Source organism: Schistosoma mansoni, assembly GCF_000237925.1.
Source record: "Schistosoma mansoni, WGS project CABG00000000 data, chromosome 1 unplaced supercontig 0094, strain Puerto Rico, whole genome shotgun sequence".
NCBI lineage: Eukaryota > Metazoa > Platyhelminthes > Trematoda > Strigeidida > Schistosomatidae > Schistosoma > Schistosoma mansoni.
Window position 1 is genome coordinate 1193728 of NW_017385991.1, and position 19720 is coordinate 1213447.

At 33.5% G+C, this 19720-nt stretch overlaps 1 protein-coding gene across 1 annotated transcript in view; it reads right to left on the reverse strand.

Annotated features, from left to right (window-relative positions):
- Positions 1-786: 786 nt before the first annotated feature.
- Smp_141010 (fer-1-related) overlaps positions 787-19720 on the reverse strand; it is a 121099-nt gene continuing 102165 nt past the window's right edge. Inside the window, exons 27-35 of the mRNA XM_018791741.1 lie at positions 15697-15779; positions 12913-13197; positions 10761-10852; positions 8919-9393; positions 7701-7883; positions 6752-7171; positions 5335-5444; positions 3655-3802; positions 787-1671 (exon numbers count right to left, since the gene is read on the reverse strand). Coding sequence (XP_018645156.1) covers positions 1639-1671; positions 3655-3802; positions 5335-5444; positions 6752-7171; positions 7701-7883; positions 8919-9393; positions 10761-10852; positions 12913-13197; positions 15697-15779 — 1829 coding nt within the window. The 3' untranslated portion in view covers positions 787-1638. The remainder of the gene's footprint in view (positions 1672-3654; positions 3803-5334; positions 5445-6751; positions 7172-7700; positions 7884-8918; positions 9394-10760; positions 10853-12912; positions 13198-15696; positions 15780-19720) is intronic.

A 19720-nucleotide genomic window follows, 5' to 3' on the forward strand; every position in this document is an offset into this window, starting at 1 on the left:
TATACAAATGACTCTGTCCGTTAAATAAGTTAACAAAAGAGCTTAACCAAATTAAATGTGAACTCAAATGTACGTGACCTGCAGTAAGTTAAAGATACATCTATGGCAAACGAACATGGAATGGTTAGTTCTTCAACTTCTGTAGCTTAGTGTCAGACTGGAAAAGTAATCCTATTGACTTTTGTTAAAGTTTACTGAGGAATAACCTCGTTTCCATTAGCTAAAACCGGCTATTCAAACTGATATGTTGGTAAGAATTGGACAAAAATTCTATTTCCCGTTAGTACAATTTTGTATTTCAAAATGTCTTTGCTTTCTGTTTGCTCTTTGATTTTACACTACTAGTTGTTTCATACATCATCACATTTATTGCAAAAACGTTTTAATTATCTTACTCCGTGCACATTATAATTCAATGTTATACAACTCTTCTTTATTTATGCATATCCTTTCAACGTTTCACAAGCTTGTATTATCACTCACATCATATGACCTAGTATCATAGTTCTCTTACTGCATCATCACCATGTTTATTTACATTTCTCCATATGATTTCATGTTTACGTGACCCAATGGCTCTATAACAAATTAGACAAGGAAATGTTTCCGCGGGATTTTGTGGTTTCATAAATTTCGTTAGTATTTTGTCCCATAAATGGGCGATTTGGTTGTGAACATTACCATCCAACGCTAACCATGTAGACATGTTCCTAAAATTCTATTTCCTCGTCGTCTGTCTGCCTATCGGCCACACTCAGTAAACAAATACTGCTGTGTAATAATTTTTTGCATCCAGAATTTTTATTTAGCTAAATTGACTAAAAACAACGTACGTGATCATTGAATACAAATAACTTGAAACACAAATTTTAACCATATAATGTTTTCAAAAATAAGAAATTGGGATATTTTTCTTGTTCGCATACTAAGAAAGGCCAAAACTAAAGAAATATTAAGCAAAAATATCATTTATCAAGGAAGAAATGAGGATGGGTTATCTTCTACTTAGTAGCAAGTTTAGTGGGAGCAGACATGAACCAATTTATGTATTATTTCGTTGAACTAATTAAATAAGTTACTAGTAAGTGGATTATAGGAGAGGAAATCATCCGTCCCCAGTTGGCCTTAACCACCACCTATAGTGGTATGTAGTCATATTTTTTCCAAACTCTGTATTACATGTCAGATAAAAATTGATAAAAGACCAAAAGGAAAGGAAAAGATATTTTTTTAAGATTTTTCAATCGAATCACTAAGAGCTTTCTGTAGTTGTTTTTTTTAATAAGTAAGAGTATTCGAAAATTCCACTCAGTGGAAGTGTAGATATAACTGGGTTAAAATCACATATCACAATTTCAAAAGAGAACACACACATGATAAAGTAATTTTGATTGCTTCCTTTATGCACATTAGTCAGATCGTAAAACCTATTTACTTTCTGGATAAAACAAAGGCAAGAGAGAATGAAGTGGATTTATCTGTTGCCGAATTTTCGTTTAAAATAAATTCTTCCTTATTTGGAAGATTAAATGAAAGTCTAACAAATTGTTGTCAGTTTTATTTTAAATATAAGGTTGAAGTAAAATAGAAATTAGGAGTGAATTTTAAGAATATCAATCAAGGTCCTGTAACGACCATTTAAACTCCAACCATTTTCCTCGCCAAAAGTGGCTAAAATTGTATTAAATAAAAAGAACAAACAAGATCGTTAAGTGTTTTGGCAAGGAAATAAATGAATTGTAAATACAATGTTAACTACTTTACGGCTTGTCTTTTACAAGTATCTTATCGTCTATTGCTATCCTATTACTCATAGTAGAAGTAGCGACACTGAATTGTTAGGTGAACTGAGTTCATACCACATGTGGAGCATAGTTTTCTTTAAGGTCGTGGATATGTCCTACTGACATCTACAAACTTACACAATCTATACCCAGCCGAAGCATTCTGTCGACTTACTACCAACCAAAAACAGTGAGTGTGATACTGAGCCGCTCAATCTAATAGCTACATTCGAGTTTAGTCGGTGATATTCGGTTCAATCAATATGACACTGATTTCTGATCACCAATCAGTCATTCGGGGTGAATATGTCTGGGAATCGTGAGTCATGATGTGGTAACCTAAAGAAATAAGAGGGTGATCGTAATGCTTTCACAGTTGATGATTTAACGATGTATTCTTCGTACAATCTCTGGAGGTAATGAGTTGAAGAATCGCAAATTAGTTTATTGAATATTTTCCTGATGCCACGTGGTTTTAGTGACTTTTCCAGTGAAACATTTCCTGTTTATGTCTCTGTTTATTAGTTTACTCGACATATTGATAATGAACACTGATAAAGATTCATTCGAGAAGGTATTGTGTATGTCCCAAGGTACTTCATACCTAATTGCGTTTTTAGCCCTGTCCAGTTAAACCATTGAATAAACCGAGATTCTATGTAATACTGTTTTCGTCTTCTTAATTTTAAGAAATAGCGTTTCATTAAGTGGGATCAAGTGTACGGTTATGCACTGATTCAGTTTGATGTTCGTTTTTATTTCTACTAGTTAAGTTATGGCATTCGTTTCATAGTTACTTAAATATAACTAGTCATCCAAAGTAAATCTGTGTTGTGATATTATTTTAAAAAGAAAATCTAGTGCTTCTGATTATAAGATTAACCCTCACCCATCAATAATGTTTATTTTTTTTCCTTCCCTCCAACTGTATGAGTTTTCCTTCTGTCATAACAATGCTCGATTCCGTACAAAGTACATTAACCTTATTTTTCATAGCAATAATGGGAACTGTATTATCTATAACTATGATTTTTATTACTTTTCAATGTCCCATTCATTTATCACCTGATATCAGTTTGTGATGAACGTAAGCATTCAGTAAAATAATCTCTATTGTAAGCATCAACTTGTTAACCAAATAAATATCTGGCTATGCTAATAACTAGTAGTTAGGCACTGGCCTTTGTAGTAAACTGAGATCCATGTTCAGTGTGTCGGTTCACTAAAAAATTATTCTTTGACATTGTAGAACTAAAGTTATTCGACAATCCATCGTATCTATGAATACTCATTCTCATGAGCATAAAAATGTGCGCTTATATCATTCAACTATCGTCCAGTTATATGACAATAGATGAGTTTGGTTTCGTCTCGGTTTGAAAATACAAACTTGTAGGATCTATAAATAAAGATGAGTCAGGTGTTCTCTGGTTTTTCTCATCCCACATCAATTCATGATGAAAACCAATCCTTGAACTGTGCGAAAGCTCCGTAAACCCATACAAGACAATAAGTGTTTGCACATTATATTTATTAATTAGTTTGGTGATGAGTTTCTCAAAAATTTAATACTCAGTAAATTATTGAGTTAATCAGGTTCATATTTTCACTAAACTATTAGTTACATTAAATGTAAATCACGCTATAATATCAATCCAACTTAATTATTTGAGGATGTCATTCGACTCACAAAACTTTGTAATCCCGTATATATTACTATGGTCACAAATTAGAACAACAAAGTATTCACTACTCTAAGGTATTCAATTATCGTCCATTTTGGTGTCTGATTATAGTTGCCTTAAGATTAGTAAAAAAATAAATTGATTCATCAAAATTATCATATCATACATAGTAATCATAGACTCACCGGTATAGCATATACAAATAATACTATTAATAAGCCAATGATAAGGAATATCAATAATCCGATAATCACCCATTTCATTTTTTTCCATATAATGAATTTGAATGTTTTCCACGGTGATGTAAACCATAAAAATGACGTTTCTGGACGTCTGAAATCGAAAGAAAAGAAAGTTTACATCGCAGATAGCTTTTCATGTATTTGTGAATTTGATTAAGAGAATTGTGGCAAGTTTCAACTGATCTGTTCATATTAAGTTAGAATTTTTTTAAAGTTTAATGAGAGATCAAGCGTCATTATAGGATAAGTGTTTCCAAATAAATCACTTATAAAACAAATGTTGATTTCAGTTAGTCAACTGATGTGTTCATTTATCCACTTTACTCAACACTTCATCTAGTTGCATCCAGTGATTAGAACAATTGAACAATTCTTCGGAGATCATGACTAATATAAGATTTCCATTGACATTTATGCTTTACTGATTTGGCTACTAGGTATAATTGCCTGCTAACATTTTCTACAGTCTGGATATTGTATAGTCGATTTATCAACTTTTATCTTCCTCATTTTCTTCATCAGTTCAATGGAAAACATTTACTGAAGTTTTAAATAAGCAGATTTGTACGTCAATTTTTTATTACAGATTCAACTAAACATTTAACAGTTATAGTTTAAATACCTTCAGTTGTGGACTGTTATATTTGAGTTGTGAACATTTCAGAAGTCCAAAGAATCGAATGAAGAACCCTCAAAAATTATAGACCAACAGGCGGTTAAAATATACACTCAGTTTACTTTTTTATTCTTAATGTTTTAATCACGAAGTATCTTGTTGAACCACCCAGCTCCTATCAATTTCAAATTACAGTTTATAACTTTCTCTCGAAGATAACATTTATCACCAATCGTCATCACTTAGATAACCATTGGAAGTCAAAGAGAACTACACTGCTATTTTGTCCTGACCTTAGGTTCAGCAGTAGTGCATTCTGACGGTTACATGCTACTCGTTGTTTCATGGTTTTCAGTGCTTGTCCAGTAGGTAAACTCTGGTTGCAAAAATAGTCGTTAAACTATACACAAGTCTCTATGGAACGCCTCATTACTTATTATTTGTTTAGTTTATTGTAAAAAATGGTGATTAATTTTTAATAGGTGTTATATCCCGATGAGAATAATGAATGATATATGTTAAAATCTATTTATGGAATAATACTATACATATATTCGAATGGTACAATTGCTAAGTAACCAAACTATTTTTATTCATGTTCCTCTTATTATAAGCTTTATTTTGAATTTTTAACTGTGAACCATTCTTGAGTTATGTCCAGTCTATCAATTACTATTTCCCACATTTACAGCCACATTTCGCTAAATCTTGTACAAATGTTATTTTTTATTTTATGGTACGATGTGGTCTGTTTGGTTTGTATATAAACCTAGTATGCCTGAAATGCATGGTTCATATCGCAGAGGCTGAGATTGGTGTTCTGGACTTAACGGGCAGGGCTAGGGGGGAAGAAGGACAGATAAAGACTCTAGACTGCTCGTAGGGGTTTTATGCGTCATTGGTCCGGTCAATAATTTACTGTTCTCTGATCAGCGGCATCGTCACGTCATATATTGATAGGGGCAAAAGTTATAAAATTAGGATAAATAGTTTGTTCAGCAACTTACTTTGGTGGTTCTAAGTGAGGATTTTCATTTGGATCTTCACGTGCTTTACCAGCTGGTCGAAGATCAGCTTCTGCTTTTGTTACCAGTTCCATTTCCATTTCGATTTTACCCTTTGGTGAAAAAAAGATTATATGATTAGTTGAAGTGAATGGATCAGTTCGTCATGGGATTACTTCATCTAGTCCACTGCTGAGAACTAGGTAGTACTCATCGTAGTCTGAGATTCTACATAACTCCGCACTGATGAGTGTGCCTGCGATAGAACTCATTATTTTTAAACCACTGAATTTAGCAATGCTGACCATTGTATGACGCCTCACTTATTTATAGGTAATGAGTTCGCCTCGAGATCTGGGGATTTGAGCCCTGGTAATGATATGAGCGCTCATTTAAGTTCTTCACTAGAAAAAGACAGCTAGCCAGCGCCTCAAATTTTGACCGACTCAAGTCTCTGTGATGAAAACTGTATCAAGAGATAATCCTTTTCATGAACTATTAGTATAAGATTTCAAGCATTTCGGGAGCAGATTATATTGAAATATTAGTAAACAGTTTCAGCTCTACTGAATTAATTTAGTAGTGTTAAATTCTCCACCCAGTAATCGAATTATTTGTGTTCACTTATTAAGTATAGTATCGTTCCAGCATTTGAAATGTTCCGCTATGATTTCTTTTGAGAATCAAAATATTAAGCAAATAGACGTTGAACAGAATAAAAGCAACAAACTGGATGATAGATATCACTAAAAATAGCTTATGCCGAGTTCTACGTTTTGATGGATTGAGGTCTAGTTTCCATATAAATGAGCTTTACTTTGAATAGTCTAGATAACTAGCCATTATATTAACGTTCTTATTCGACTTGATTTGCTATAGCTATTTTTTTCGCTACTTACATTCGTCAGGCGTGTATGTCAAGAATGAATAATTTTGTTTCTTTTGGAATCGCTTTTATTGAGAAATGTGTAAGATAAGAAAAGTGATTCATTAGCCATAAGTTTCATATTAAAAAAAATCAACTTCGTTTTACTAGAAGCTATAAAATCTCGCGAGTGCGGGATCGTGGATGCGCACTGCTGAGGAGTCCCATAATGGGACGAAACGGCCGTCCAGTGCTTCCAGGTTTTCGATGGTGGTCTAGCTTCAATTGACCGATGATTTCAACTATGAAAATACTAAATTCTCCACGAAACCCCCTCTGAACTATAAAATCCCTTTATTTATGTTAGATTATAAAATAGTCAATAAAAGTTTATGATGAGCATGTTAATATTACGAGGGATTCAAAGCAATATTCTGAAATCAGTTACTATTCGTTATCGTAAGCACAACTCAAAAGGGAGATATATTAAATAACGAAATAATAATCGAATAAATTTAGGTATCCCTCTTCGTTTTTTTTCTTATGTAAACGTACAGTTAAAAGTGGAGTTCCACTTTCCTCATTAACAAATGGCCAAAATCCATTCAGTCGTCGACATTCAAATAAATTAACCAATTTCGTTTCATTGCCAACAGATTGTAACATGTTCAGTGAACATTTACCACGTGTTTTTGATGGACTAGGCATATTAGATAAATTTAATTCTAATGTCCCAATGAAATCATCCGGTGAAAATAAATCATTATCCCAAACTTGCAGTACTAATTGTGGACGAACACGTTGTTCTGTAACATCCATAGACCAAAAGTGTTCCTTACGTTTAATAACTATGTTATTTTCAGCTGGTAAGTAAAAAAATGGGAATACGAAACGCCAGTTGAAATTCCCTTCACCGTTTAGTGATCTGTAATGAACATCAGTTTTTTGACGATCGTCTAAACCAGCTAACCACCCCTAAAAATAAGGATAAAAAGCATTTGGTGTTTAGTAAAAAAACATTTTTGAACAAATGTTTCAACAAATATATATTTCAAAAATTAATTGATTTGTGACAATGGGAGGATTTATATCAACGAACTAAACGTATAAGTATGTTTTTTGAAGGGATATTTCCTTGTCATGTTTACTCTGATGCATTTACTCGTTATTTACCCCGAATGATAGATTGACTTATTACTTTTTTTCAATATGTTCCTGTGACCCACTTTGATCCGCGTACCTGAGTAGTATTGTTTAGCTCTTATACATAAAAGATATCTGAAACTACGGTACGCAAATATGGGTTGTGTTATTAAGAGATACTCTGAAAAAAATTATTCTATGGCAATTTATATACAAATCAAATTATACAAACTACTTAAGAGTTCAGTAATTTTTTATTTCACGAAGAAACCATTTGCTGTCAGTAATAAGGAGTGTGAAAACTGTTGAAGGGTGCTATTATTTACTTATTTGATTCAAAACTAACTGATTTCTTACTTACTTTAACATAAATATCGGACATTTGTTCACCAGTTATTGATTTCTCGTCTAATACAACATCGAATGTATTCCATACAACTAAACGTAATATATATTCATTTGGTTCTCTTGGTGAAATATCGAATGGTGGGCCAGGTTCACCTAAGGATGTTGGAAATATATCAACCCACATTTGTAATTTACCCTGAAATAGACATTGTGAGAAAAAAGATTTATAAACATATGTCATCTTATTAAAGTTTAGTTCTTAGTGTAAGCCATAAAATAATACGAATCCATATGAAGAAGCATCTTACCCTCTGAACATTTTAGTGAATATCTAGATGTTAACATCAATCTGTAACATTATCTAGTTCATACTGTTCATTCATTTCTATCAGCCAAGTTGTAATGTCACCATTAGTCTGTGTACCTTGACATGCGTATGTATCATATGGCTAGGTGATTGAAGGTTAATAAGAAAAAGCTCTGCAATTCAAGACCAATATAAAGATCGCGATTTCTTAAAAAAAATTGAAATATTCTGTCACTTCAAATATACAGAACAAAAAATGTCACAGGAACTCTAATGTTCAGAATATTCCCCGTGTATAAGGCATTCACTTTCAAGTCAGATAATGTTAGTAAATCTAGTGAATCTGTCGAATGATCATTTACTTCATGAGTCAAAGATATCTGATGTGGTTAAACAATTAAAGTCTTATAGTTTAGATGATATCTGAAAGTCTAGACATTGTGATAATTTGACTAAATGATGTGTTTCACATCGACCTAATCATTCACCTGGTTGTTCATATTATTTTTAGTCTCCTCAAGTCAAGTAAATGATCTATTGTCTTGTTATCTAAGAAAGACTTATATAGTTTTCAACTATATAAAATGTCAACATGGTCAAAACTAAGTTATATATGAGTGTTCATTTACTTAAGCATATCAGTGATGTAACAAAGATTCTTCAAAGAAATCGAATTAAAATTGTGTTTGCTAACTTGATGGATTTCTTCACATGTGCTGATATGACACGACCAACTTTTCTATTGAATTTCTTGAGCGATATTCTATTTTCATAAAAGTAGAAAGGTATACACCTCGACATTCGGATTAGATTTACTTAACACTAACGTTAGGTTAACCATTCACGCCAGATAATACATTATCCAATACCAATTATCAATTTAAATGTGAATGAAAAAACAGTATCTATAATTGCTTAACTAACCTGTTCGATATTAGGCTGTAATGGACTATACAACAACCTCGTTTCAACGTGTTCTTTTACCAATGGAAGTTTATTTAAAATATGTAGGGCCAAACGTTCTTTCGGTGGTCCTAAATGTGGATTTGGTACCATACCACGCTCAAAATCTTCCAATACAAATACGCGTTGACCAACACGGCAACTTGGATTTGGTTTACTTTCTGTTGTTTCTCCGTACTGTGGAGCTGGTAATGAATAACTATCACATACAGCTAGTAATATTTCACTTGGTAGTTTTGAATCTCTCCATTGATTTGGTCCAGAAACACAGTAAGATTGTGGTAGGCCACATGTCGCTCGATATTTTGTTAAACGTCTGTTTTCCAAATCAATATCTGTTTGTCCTATTATATCATCTGCACCGACCGCATCATAATCTTTCACTATAACGTGTAGTTCTTTTTCAATAGGTAAAATACACTTCATTTGGAACATTCTAAAATAATATATAAACATAATGAAATGATATGAGATCAAATTTGGGAAAATGACAACTTCACTTCGATAAACAGACAAATTAGCTGATAAAAAATTTCACCGTTTTCATGCACTTAGAGGACCAGTTACTAATATGGAGGTTGGAAATTATTCTTGATAAGTAGATTCTAGATTCATCTAAGCTTTAAAAATTCATTTTGTTTTCGTTGCTATGCAATCTGTAAATAAATATGTACCTTTTTGTATAAGATGGACAGTTTCTGTTGACCTGTTACCCTGTCCTTTGATACTCATTCATTGAAGAGGGATAGATTTTGAACAGACAATATAATTTTATGTGAACAATAGTCGTTCGTCTACGTTACTCAATGTCATTCAAGTGACTGTGATCTACGCAATTACGCATCATTTCTGATAGATTACATACAGTTTACTGATAACTAGTACTTCAACGAAATCAAATTCAGTTATATTAATTTGTTGAAGATAGAACTAATGATAAAAGGTTGTCCTTTGCGGTTCGAAAACACAATCGACCATAGATTTGAAAGTTTTGTGTATGATTATAGGTGGTGAAATTGTTTAATCGGAGAGTGATATCTATTATAGACTAGGATAATATGGTAAATCTCTGAAAAATAAGAAACACTAGACAGTTGTTTCGTTCTAATTCTGTAGTCCCCATAAATACTCACCTACAAATGTATATTCGACGGTGTCCAGAACACCCGATTTACAGAATATCGGTGGCTGATGAGGATTCAAAATAGAAACCAATGGATTCCACCTCGTTATTTGAAAGCATAATAGTTCTAGTTTTAATCCTGTTTATAATCTCGGATGGAATGTCAAGTGACAAATGACTGCGACTGACTCAGTCAAGTAAACCAAACATTAGAATTGTAAGAGACACTAGTTACAAAGTACGTGTAAATATGCTTGTAATGGTTATTTGGTCAACAATCCATTAGTATCTGACGTTTAATCGAACTAACAATCCTAGTTGGTGCTCATAAAAATACAAACCTTTTGAACAGAGGACTAGGTTTAAATTTCATTTTATGAACTTCATTTACTGAAAATATGGTTAGCGCTTTTTTAGGAAGTTGGTTTTCTACGGGATGGGGTCGCTAAACCCATGCCCAACCCTCCTCCTTTACCCGGGCATGGGACCGGCAGTAGCCCCCGGAGGAGCTACAGGCGGAGTCGTGTATCCTGGCAGCGACACTGAAAATATGGCTTAGAGAAAAACCATTTACTTCATACTAGAAAAGTATTTACGACTGGTACTCTTCTGCAAAGTAGTTTCCTCTATATAATAATACTATAAGATCATAAAAAATATTCTTCTCAACGGAAACTTACTTTCCGAATTCTGGATTTAAAGTATTCGGGAGATATTTATCTTTCGAATTAACTTTATGCTGACCTACAATGATTTCCACATAAGGATCAGCCTAAAACGTTTGGGAAAAAATAATACAAATAAGGTTATTATGAAAATGAATTGCGTATTTACACAAATAGAGAATAAACGGTGTTTCTACTGTTAAGAATATATGTGTGATAGTAATAATAAGTCAATAAGTAACAAACAATGTCGTATTGTTGAATTATTAAAAAGGATTGAACTCTACTGAGAAAGCTGCAGTGAGTACACTAGTTACAATTGATCAATAATGTCTTAAATCTAATTTCCGTACCAGTTAGCTCTTGTCAAATCACAGTATCTTCAAATCTCTTTCTAAATGGATTCGAGCTCATTATTGCGTTCCATTTATGTTTACGTTTAATTTTGTTAAGCTCTTCAATTAACTTATATTACAGTGTCACTTGAACAGTACAAATCTTATCAATTCATTCGACTCTCAATACAACTCTTTACTCGCTCGCTCACATTATCGTTTCGGCTCAAATTCGCTTAGCGTGTCTATGGCTATAGTTAACGCTTCGAAATTGTCTCCTGAAATTTATACACCGTTGGGAGTTATCTAATAACGGCTATTAGGACAAATGACAAACGAAGCCTTAGGAATTATCTCGAAAACAATCCACAGCACCATAACATCCAGTATAGTAGCCAAAGAAATTCCCTGTAATCAATTCGAAATATGAATAATTCCTATATGCCTGAACTATTTACACCAATCGGTAACTTAGTATCGATCAATCTCATATTGTCTAGTTCTAAGTGCTGATCTAATTTAAATAATCATCTTCGGTTCATTCAAGATTACGCTTTACTCAATAGTGTCATGTAGCACAACCTGAGCCCAGGGCTTTCAGTGGACTACCTCAAGGTATCCAACGATGGTGACAGGCATTTTGCTCTATGAGCAAATCAAATGACATAGTTAATGGTGTTTTCAAGCTTACAAACAGATTCTTACTAAGTAAGAGAAGATAGTTAACATAAAATGTTTTTAAAAAGTTTCATATTGATTAAACAGAATTCCGTCAACATGACGGATTGAACAAAAGCACACTGCGTCTATCCAGTGATTAATTGATGTATATAATACTACCGAACTTCAATGATTTATACTGTTTATTTTAAATTATGTTTGATGAGGTAAAACCAAGTATACTGAAGGGACTTGCATATTCAATCCAATTATGAACTTATCATAAAGTCAGAATAATTTCAGAACTCGGAGAAGCTATTTCGCTTAATGTTGGGATCTCATGAAAGTATACCCACTGACTTTATATGGGTTCAAACCTAGAAATTTCAGTCTTTTCTGAGAAAATGGTAGAAATCACCTGTTTGGTCACCATCCAATACACATGGTACATTGTTCAATTTCAGCTTATCTAGAATATAGCATAATATATAGCTGACTTTAAGCAAACTAACATCATATTTTGTTTTCGCTAGAAACTGTTGTCATCAAATAGATGAAATTACAAGAATTCCTCGATTAAACAGAAACTAAAAATGGTATACTTATGGTAAGTCTGAAGGGACTAAAATTGCTATGAGCTATTTAAGTCAAACAAATAACAACTGTACTGATGTACTGTTTGATCCAGTCGTTGAATATTCGCCTATTTAGCTTCAAATATCATATCAGAAGAAGAGTGCTTGACTTTAACCTCAAAGTTTGTTGAATTGAAGGCGTGTTTAAAATGTAATTCATTGGTTGGATCTCTGGTGAGTTCGTATATACTTTGAAGTCCATAGTTGAATATTAAGTGTTCCGTTAATGGAAAAGCGTATCGAAACAAACCAGATTAGACCATAATATGATGATAGGTTGGTAAGTTAGGTTCAAATATGGGTGAGTAACAATAATCAAGTTGGTATTTCACCTGAACAAAATCATATAAGCTATTTATAAATACTCATCGATTTTGGGCTATTTTATCTAGCTATTTGTAAATCCAACTCCGTAAGCAGTTCCTGGGTTTCTTTCTCTGTCTAGGTGGATTAATGAGACTTTAAAACTGCGAATAGAGTAACAAAATCGGACAATAAGCTATGACAAGACCAAACGTATTGAAACTATTCACTCACCAAACCGGATGAATCTGATGGTTGTAAATCAATTGCGCGTATAATGTAAACACGTAACATACATTCTTCCGGATCAGATGATACACTTAATTTCTCAAAATAACGTATTGGTAATTGTTCTTTTGGATCTTCTGGTAATGGATAAATACGAAATGTCCCTTTAAATTCACCGGCATAATTATCCTCATCCTCATCAACATTTTTACCTCTTGATAACGTGAATGTATTACAGAAATCTGTAAATCCATTAAATCCTTCCACATCTTCTAATGGATGAGAATAAACCTGAAACATATGAAAAAACAGTAGATGCTCAAGTTTTGGACATTAGATAGGATGACAGGTGTTAAATGTGTTATATATATTTCCCTACCCTTATTATGTATTGACTGTTATTGATCGACCGTTCCTTTTCGTTGGATTGTGTCGGATTTTGGTGTGGAAATATATTGAATTTATAGTCAGGCTAATCTCGTGTTCTTGATCTGAGTTGTGTTGAAGTCCTGTAGAATAGACACTGGGTGGGAATCTAGTGTAGATATTCGTCTAAAGTAAATTAACGTCCCACTTACGTGTAAAAAGTGAAAGGACTGTTATAACAAGGACTCCTAGCGCTTTAACAAGTACCCTATGTTTATAGCAGATTCATACATACAAGCGCGTCTTGTCTCAAATAGAAACAGATGAACCAAAGATTGGAATTGAAAGTTGAACCTTTTAATTACTAAGTAAATGCTTCATTTATTAGTCCAAAGAAGCTAATTATTTCCTGGAACTTATATCCTGTACGCATCACTTCAACCGCCAATGGTTTATTTACTAAGCTAGAGATCATAGTTAATTACTGAATGTCGACAATAGGATAACACAAATTATTATACACATTGTACAAATCGGTAGCTATGTGAACTCAATAATTAAACCATTAGGGTTTGAAGCGATACGTGCTGCGTTGAAATCTCAGTTTGGACATTAGCACGAGTAAATATTTATATCTACCCGGAGAGTCCCAAATAATAAGAATCATGTTATATCCGGATGAGAATTACTGAATCGTAACCGCTAGTAATTATTTATGGACTAATTTTATAAATATATTCTTATTGTATGACAGCTAAGAAACTTTATATATTTAGATTCCTCTTATTATAAGCTTATATTTGATCTATTGGTTACTGTCATATGATTTGCTTTTCACAAGTTATTCACAATCTATCAGTCACAGGTTCTGACAATCACAGCCACTTTTTTGCTTGGTCTTTTACAAATGTTATTTTCTATTTTGTGGTGGGATGTGGTCTGATTTCTCTTGTATATAAACCAAGTATGTTTGAAATTTATGATTCGATATGACAGAGGCTGGACTGAATCAGCCGGGTTAGACGAGAAGCTGTTATCTCAAGGATCAATAAGAACTGTAGGCTGCTCGTACTGGTTTATGCGTCATTGGTCTAGTCAATAAGTCGTTGACTCTAAATGGCGATCGTATCGCATGATATACTAGCAGGGCACAAGGGTTAAACGTTATAACAAATCGGAACACATGGATTCTATTTTTAGTCACAATCCAACCTAACTAGCAAATAAAAGCAATAGTGGGACAACCGTCGCGGGTTGCATATATGCTAATAGAGACTGATCGAATGCAGTCCTTAGAATTAACAACAGGAAAACTTAAACCTCTATCTAGGCGATGGTTTCTTGTCAAGTTTCAAGAAAACAATCTATACCTTCTTTGTTTGCAAAGAATCGATAAACAGACAATAATCATCTCTGGAACTATCACGTTTATGCAAGTAACCCATAAGCTGACTTTTAAAACTCAATCAAAGATTTTGGATTATTTACTATTCGAATACATGGTAGTTTGTATTAGTTTATCGTTTAAATTAATTCTCATATTTCATGAAATCACATAGGACTGAATAGTCAAGAAAGCCCATTCATAGGTTATGGACTATATATTGATCTTCACGTTTTGTTTAACGTTGAAAATTCAACATTACCAAGAGAGTAATACTAAAGTAGGTTCTAAAACATTTGAATTGATCACTCTATACCTAAATATTTGAAGTGTTCATACCACTAATTTATTTTATTTAAACACGTAGATATTGGTACAAGGAAGCACCAGATAAATATGCGCCTCACAAATCTCATTCGATTTGTGTGAGGGCTGTGATACTGCCCAGGAGCCCAGACTGAAGCAGGTGATTTTCTTAGGGGACCACACCCCGAGCCTTTGACCTGAAGGTCTATGCCACAAGTCAGTGGAGCATCGTAAGGAGATGCAGTCCCATGGTAGTCGGTGACCAACAACAGGTTCATACGCCATCCGTTCCATCAGGATCCTGGAGCCCACGTGCACCATTGGTTTGGAATCAGGGTTTTCCAACTCTCCCAGGTGGACACTCCACATCCACCAACCCGGTTAAAGCGTCGGACATTCGCTTTTCATCCTCTCACTTTCGTGAACAACACCCCTGTTGAGAGAAGGCAGTGAGTAGGACTTCCCTGGCAGAGGCTATATATTCTCGTGGCCATGTAAGAGCATTTCGAGAGGGAGAGCGGACTCTCCCCACTCTCGGCTGTACCAGGGCATTTGGGGGCACCACTGTGTCATATGTTAAACTTATGAAAATAAGTGGCAAGGTGACATGTTCATAGACCATCTTGTTGTTATTTCATAAGTAAATTTCCAGTTTAAAAAGAACAACAAATGGCTTATCTAAAATTAATAATCATCAGTAAATATAACCAATATTAAATGATGAAACAACTTACACATATTGTATCATAACCAAACTCTTTATATTTTAGACATTTATCCCATTCACCAATCGATGCATAGAATTTCGACCACCAATCTATTTTGTCATCAATTTGTTTAAGATCCATCTAAATGAAGAAGAATAGTCATACTTTAGAGATAATAATAGTGATGATATTTCCATGAAAACTACATGAGTGCAAATATGTACATGTATATTGTTTTTAGAAGAACTACTTAGAATTACGCAGTTTTATTTTACTGAAATAAATCCCTTCCTTGTCCTATATCTAGTTTAAGTCATATCGTTATCATCATATCATGGTATGGATTTGTCGAGCGAAGGTTTATGTACTTGTTTTACGAGCCCCACTGCTTGTATGAGATCTACCATTACTCTTCAGCTGCTTAAAACAGAGATATGTGGCACAGCACTAAAGTCATCAATCTACTGGCTGAAAGTCAAGTGTTTTGACCGCTAAATCAATTCAATATCGTACATGGTTTAAACTATCTCGTGTAGAAAGAATAAAACAGATGGTTAAGTAATTTACTGTATATTTGGTGAATTATTTTTATCTGTGACTATGATCAACAATATTAAGTCGTGTATCCAAAATATTTTTAGACGTTACTTTTCTATCTATATCAAAGATTAGACGAAACTGACATGCGTCGATATCTCTGTATAACAAATAAAGATTCTAACAATATTCAATATCCAATGTAAGATTATCAATCTCAAATAATACTACACCATGACTTGGAATCAAAATATAACAACACAATCTAAAGCATATTATTGAACATAATGATTGGAAAGTTGGAAATATGTATTCAAACATTTCATTATGAGGTGTCTGTCTGAAGAGACTGAATGTCAAGTACATTGACATAGACTTTAAAAAAAGGTAATTAAATAAGAAACAAAAAGAAATCATCCGTGAATCGATGTGTGTGTTATACACTAACAGATACAAACAAAGATGTGATTATACGTATGTGTGAAAAAATGACACAACAAACAAGACTGAAATATAGGTGCATAAAATGAAAAGAAAACTAACTAAATTATGAACTGTAACATTTCAGAAAATATATGAAATTGCATTACTCTGATAATCGAAATAAGTACTTTAGAAAAAAAATAAAAGATAACTGGCATTGAACCTTAAACCCAGTTTATAGTTTCGTCTTTCAAGTACATTGAGGTACTTAGGTGCTCAATAATTTTAAAAGTGCGAGTAAAGAGAGTGAAAATCAGACCGAAACCCGAAAATCACATTTTTCCAAGTGACCAGTAAACAATAGATAGAACTGTAATAAAAAGTCGACAAGTTGTTTATTCTCTAAAATTGACAAGCACCTGGATTTCTAAAGACTGAACCTTCTTGGATTTTAGAAATTTCCACTTTTTTCTAGGCTTCTGTTCAGCAACAATACCGGTAACAACTTTGACTCTTTTCGGATGTGATAAATCCTCAGAAGGTGTCTAGATACAAAAAATTTGTGTTGAATTTTTTTAAAGGTTAACAACCATATATGTGCTTCATGCGGTTATTAACTAGCAAAATCTACTAGAATTGAACAAAATCTATCTGCACTGATACTTGATAAAGTTTAGTATTGTTCTTCTATTTCTCATTTCATCATGTATTGATGTCAACTGGGAAATATTTAATATTGAGGGGCATTCGCCAGTTTATATAGTCTACTTTGAGATTCCTTAGCAATTGCAACCATCGACACCGGACGAGAACTAGTCAAGAGCTTCACGTTTCGAGTAAATTTTCAGTCCGTGCAGATGAAGACTAAAGAATTAAGGAAAACCGTAAAATCAAGTAGGATACAAGTTATTCCAGTTGACGAGTAGCGATTAAGGCGAAACACACCTAATGGTTTCAATATGTAGCACTGATCCAATTGTATTTGCAACTTAAAGGTAATATCGATGGTTAAATTTTTTGAACGTGTGCAACAGGAAACAATTAACTGTGATCTTGAATATCAGCAACAAGATACTATAAATCCTAACAAACGATTAAAAATGATTACCCTTTCTTGAAATGCAATTAAAAAAATACAAATAACTAAAATATTTACTTGATCCACGTTTTATAAAGAAGCATATAATGTAAATAAATTTAACCATGAAGGTGTCCTGGGATTTATGAATGTCATACTGTTATTTTTTATCGAGGATTATTACCATAAAAGCCTTCTTTCAGTGACACTGATTGCACAATAGTAGTCAATAATCTATTGTATATTTCACAGCGATGGTCAAATTTCATTGTTCTAGTTGTAATATGGTCACTAGCAAGTGTGATTCGAAATGATGATACACTTTGTTTTTGATGTTAGTGAGTTAAAGGCAAGGGCCTATCTGCCTACATTTTATTTTAGTTGGGACCTATTGTCAAGGTGTGTTCGGAATTTTATCTAAGAGTGCCAACTATCACGAAATTTATGTCAGCGACTTCTTGTTCATTTTTTCCGTCCTCATGAATGTGCATTCACAACAACGTTAAGTATCAGATATAGGAAGAGCTTGATTAAGCACAAACAGATGAACAGGATTCAACTAGTTCACATATACTAATTTCCAGATAATTTGAAATATAGCTGGATGATATCCAACAGACATGGTTGAACTCCACCAATCAAGACTACACACTTGAATTTTGGTATTTCTTCTGAAAACTAATCACTTATGAGCATGCATTTATTTTTACAATAATTGCTATTTATGGAAACTTTAATTTTTCCAAATTATTATACATAATTGAGATTTTAAGAAAATCTTTTTTATCAACTATATTGATCAAAGCATGTGAATAAAGTTAAACAGCAAATCAGTAATAACAAGCCATCTCAGTTAAAATCCTAAGGAACAGTGATAAACTTCGATAAATTTGATTGATAATTGCATTTAGTAAATCTACTGTTTGCAGCTAACAGATTGTGTAGACGGATTGTAATTTTCATAAATATTCCTGATAAAAAGCTATCATTAGTTGATAATGAAGATATTTACTTGTGTTTAACAACGGCGTTTACTTAATTCATAAATTTCATAGTCCCCAACAACAAACATTAAACGTAACTAGGTTGGATTTCAAAAACACTGGTTAGTTACAAGTTGATTTTTATCATTGGCCAGAATCAGTTAGATTAATATTAAGGACCATTAGGTAATTGATAGTTAGCAGTCATACTGAGCGTTAGATTTTCCATCGCTTCCTTACCATAATATAATGCTAAATCATGCTACAGGGTCGGTCTACATCAAAGCCTAGACCAATGAGAGGGAGGGAAGTAGTTATGTGCACCGGATCCTTCACTTGTTTCGTAAGTTTTGTCAGCCCTGATGGGGTAGTGTCTGATGAAACCTTGATGCAAATTAAGAAAGTTCGGTTGAAATTTGCTTGCTTACATTACTTTATCTATAAGCGAGATACACGTCTTTCCACCAAAGGATGAATAAACTGCTTAGTATCTTTCTGTCTCATTTCATGGCTGTAAAGTGTGGCTTTTAAAAATAGAGGATAGTCGCGGGCTATTAGTATTGGTCGTGGATGCAGTGGAGTATGTTTGGATCATTAAGTGAGCAGGGTGATAGGTAAAAACATTAACTCGATTGGTGAGATCGAATTTTTGTCGACTGAAGTGTGTGAGATATACACTGTGTATCCGCGACCACCGCTCATCTCGACTAACAATGATAGGTGGTGTAGGATTAGACTGGAAGTAAGCTAATGGTTGTCTGACTAAAATGAATCAGCGGTATGGGAAGTCACTTGCTGTCAAAATAAGTCATGTTGGTATTTTTAGACTACCTGGTTAAGGTAAATGAGATTATCATCAACAACTGTTTAGGACGGTGATCATGGTTTGGAATCAACCACAGTAGTGTAGATGAAATCTTTGTTTATCTTCACTTTGTTCTTGGGTTTCGAAATTACGTCACACATTTCTGTTTCACGACCTCACTCTTACCGTCCACCTCAAATCATTTCTACTAGCGTTGATACTTTT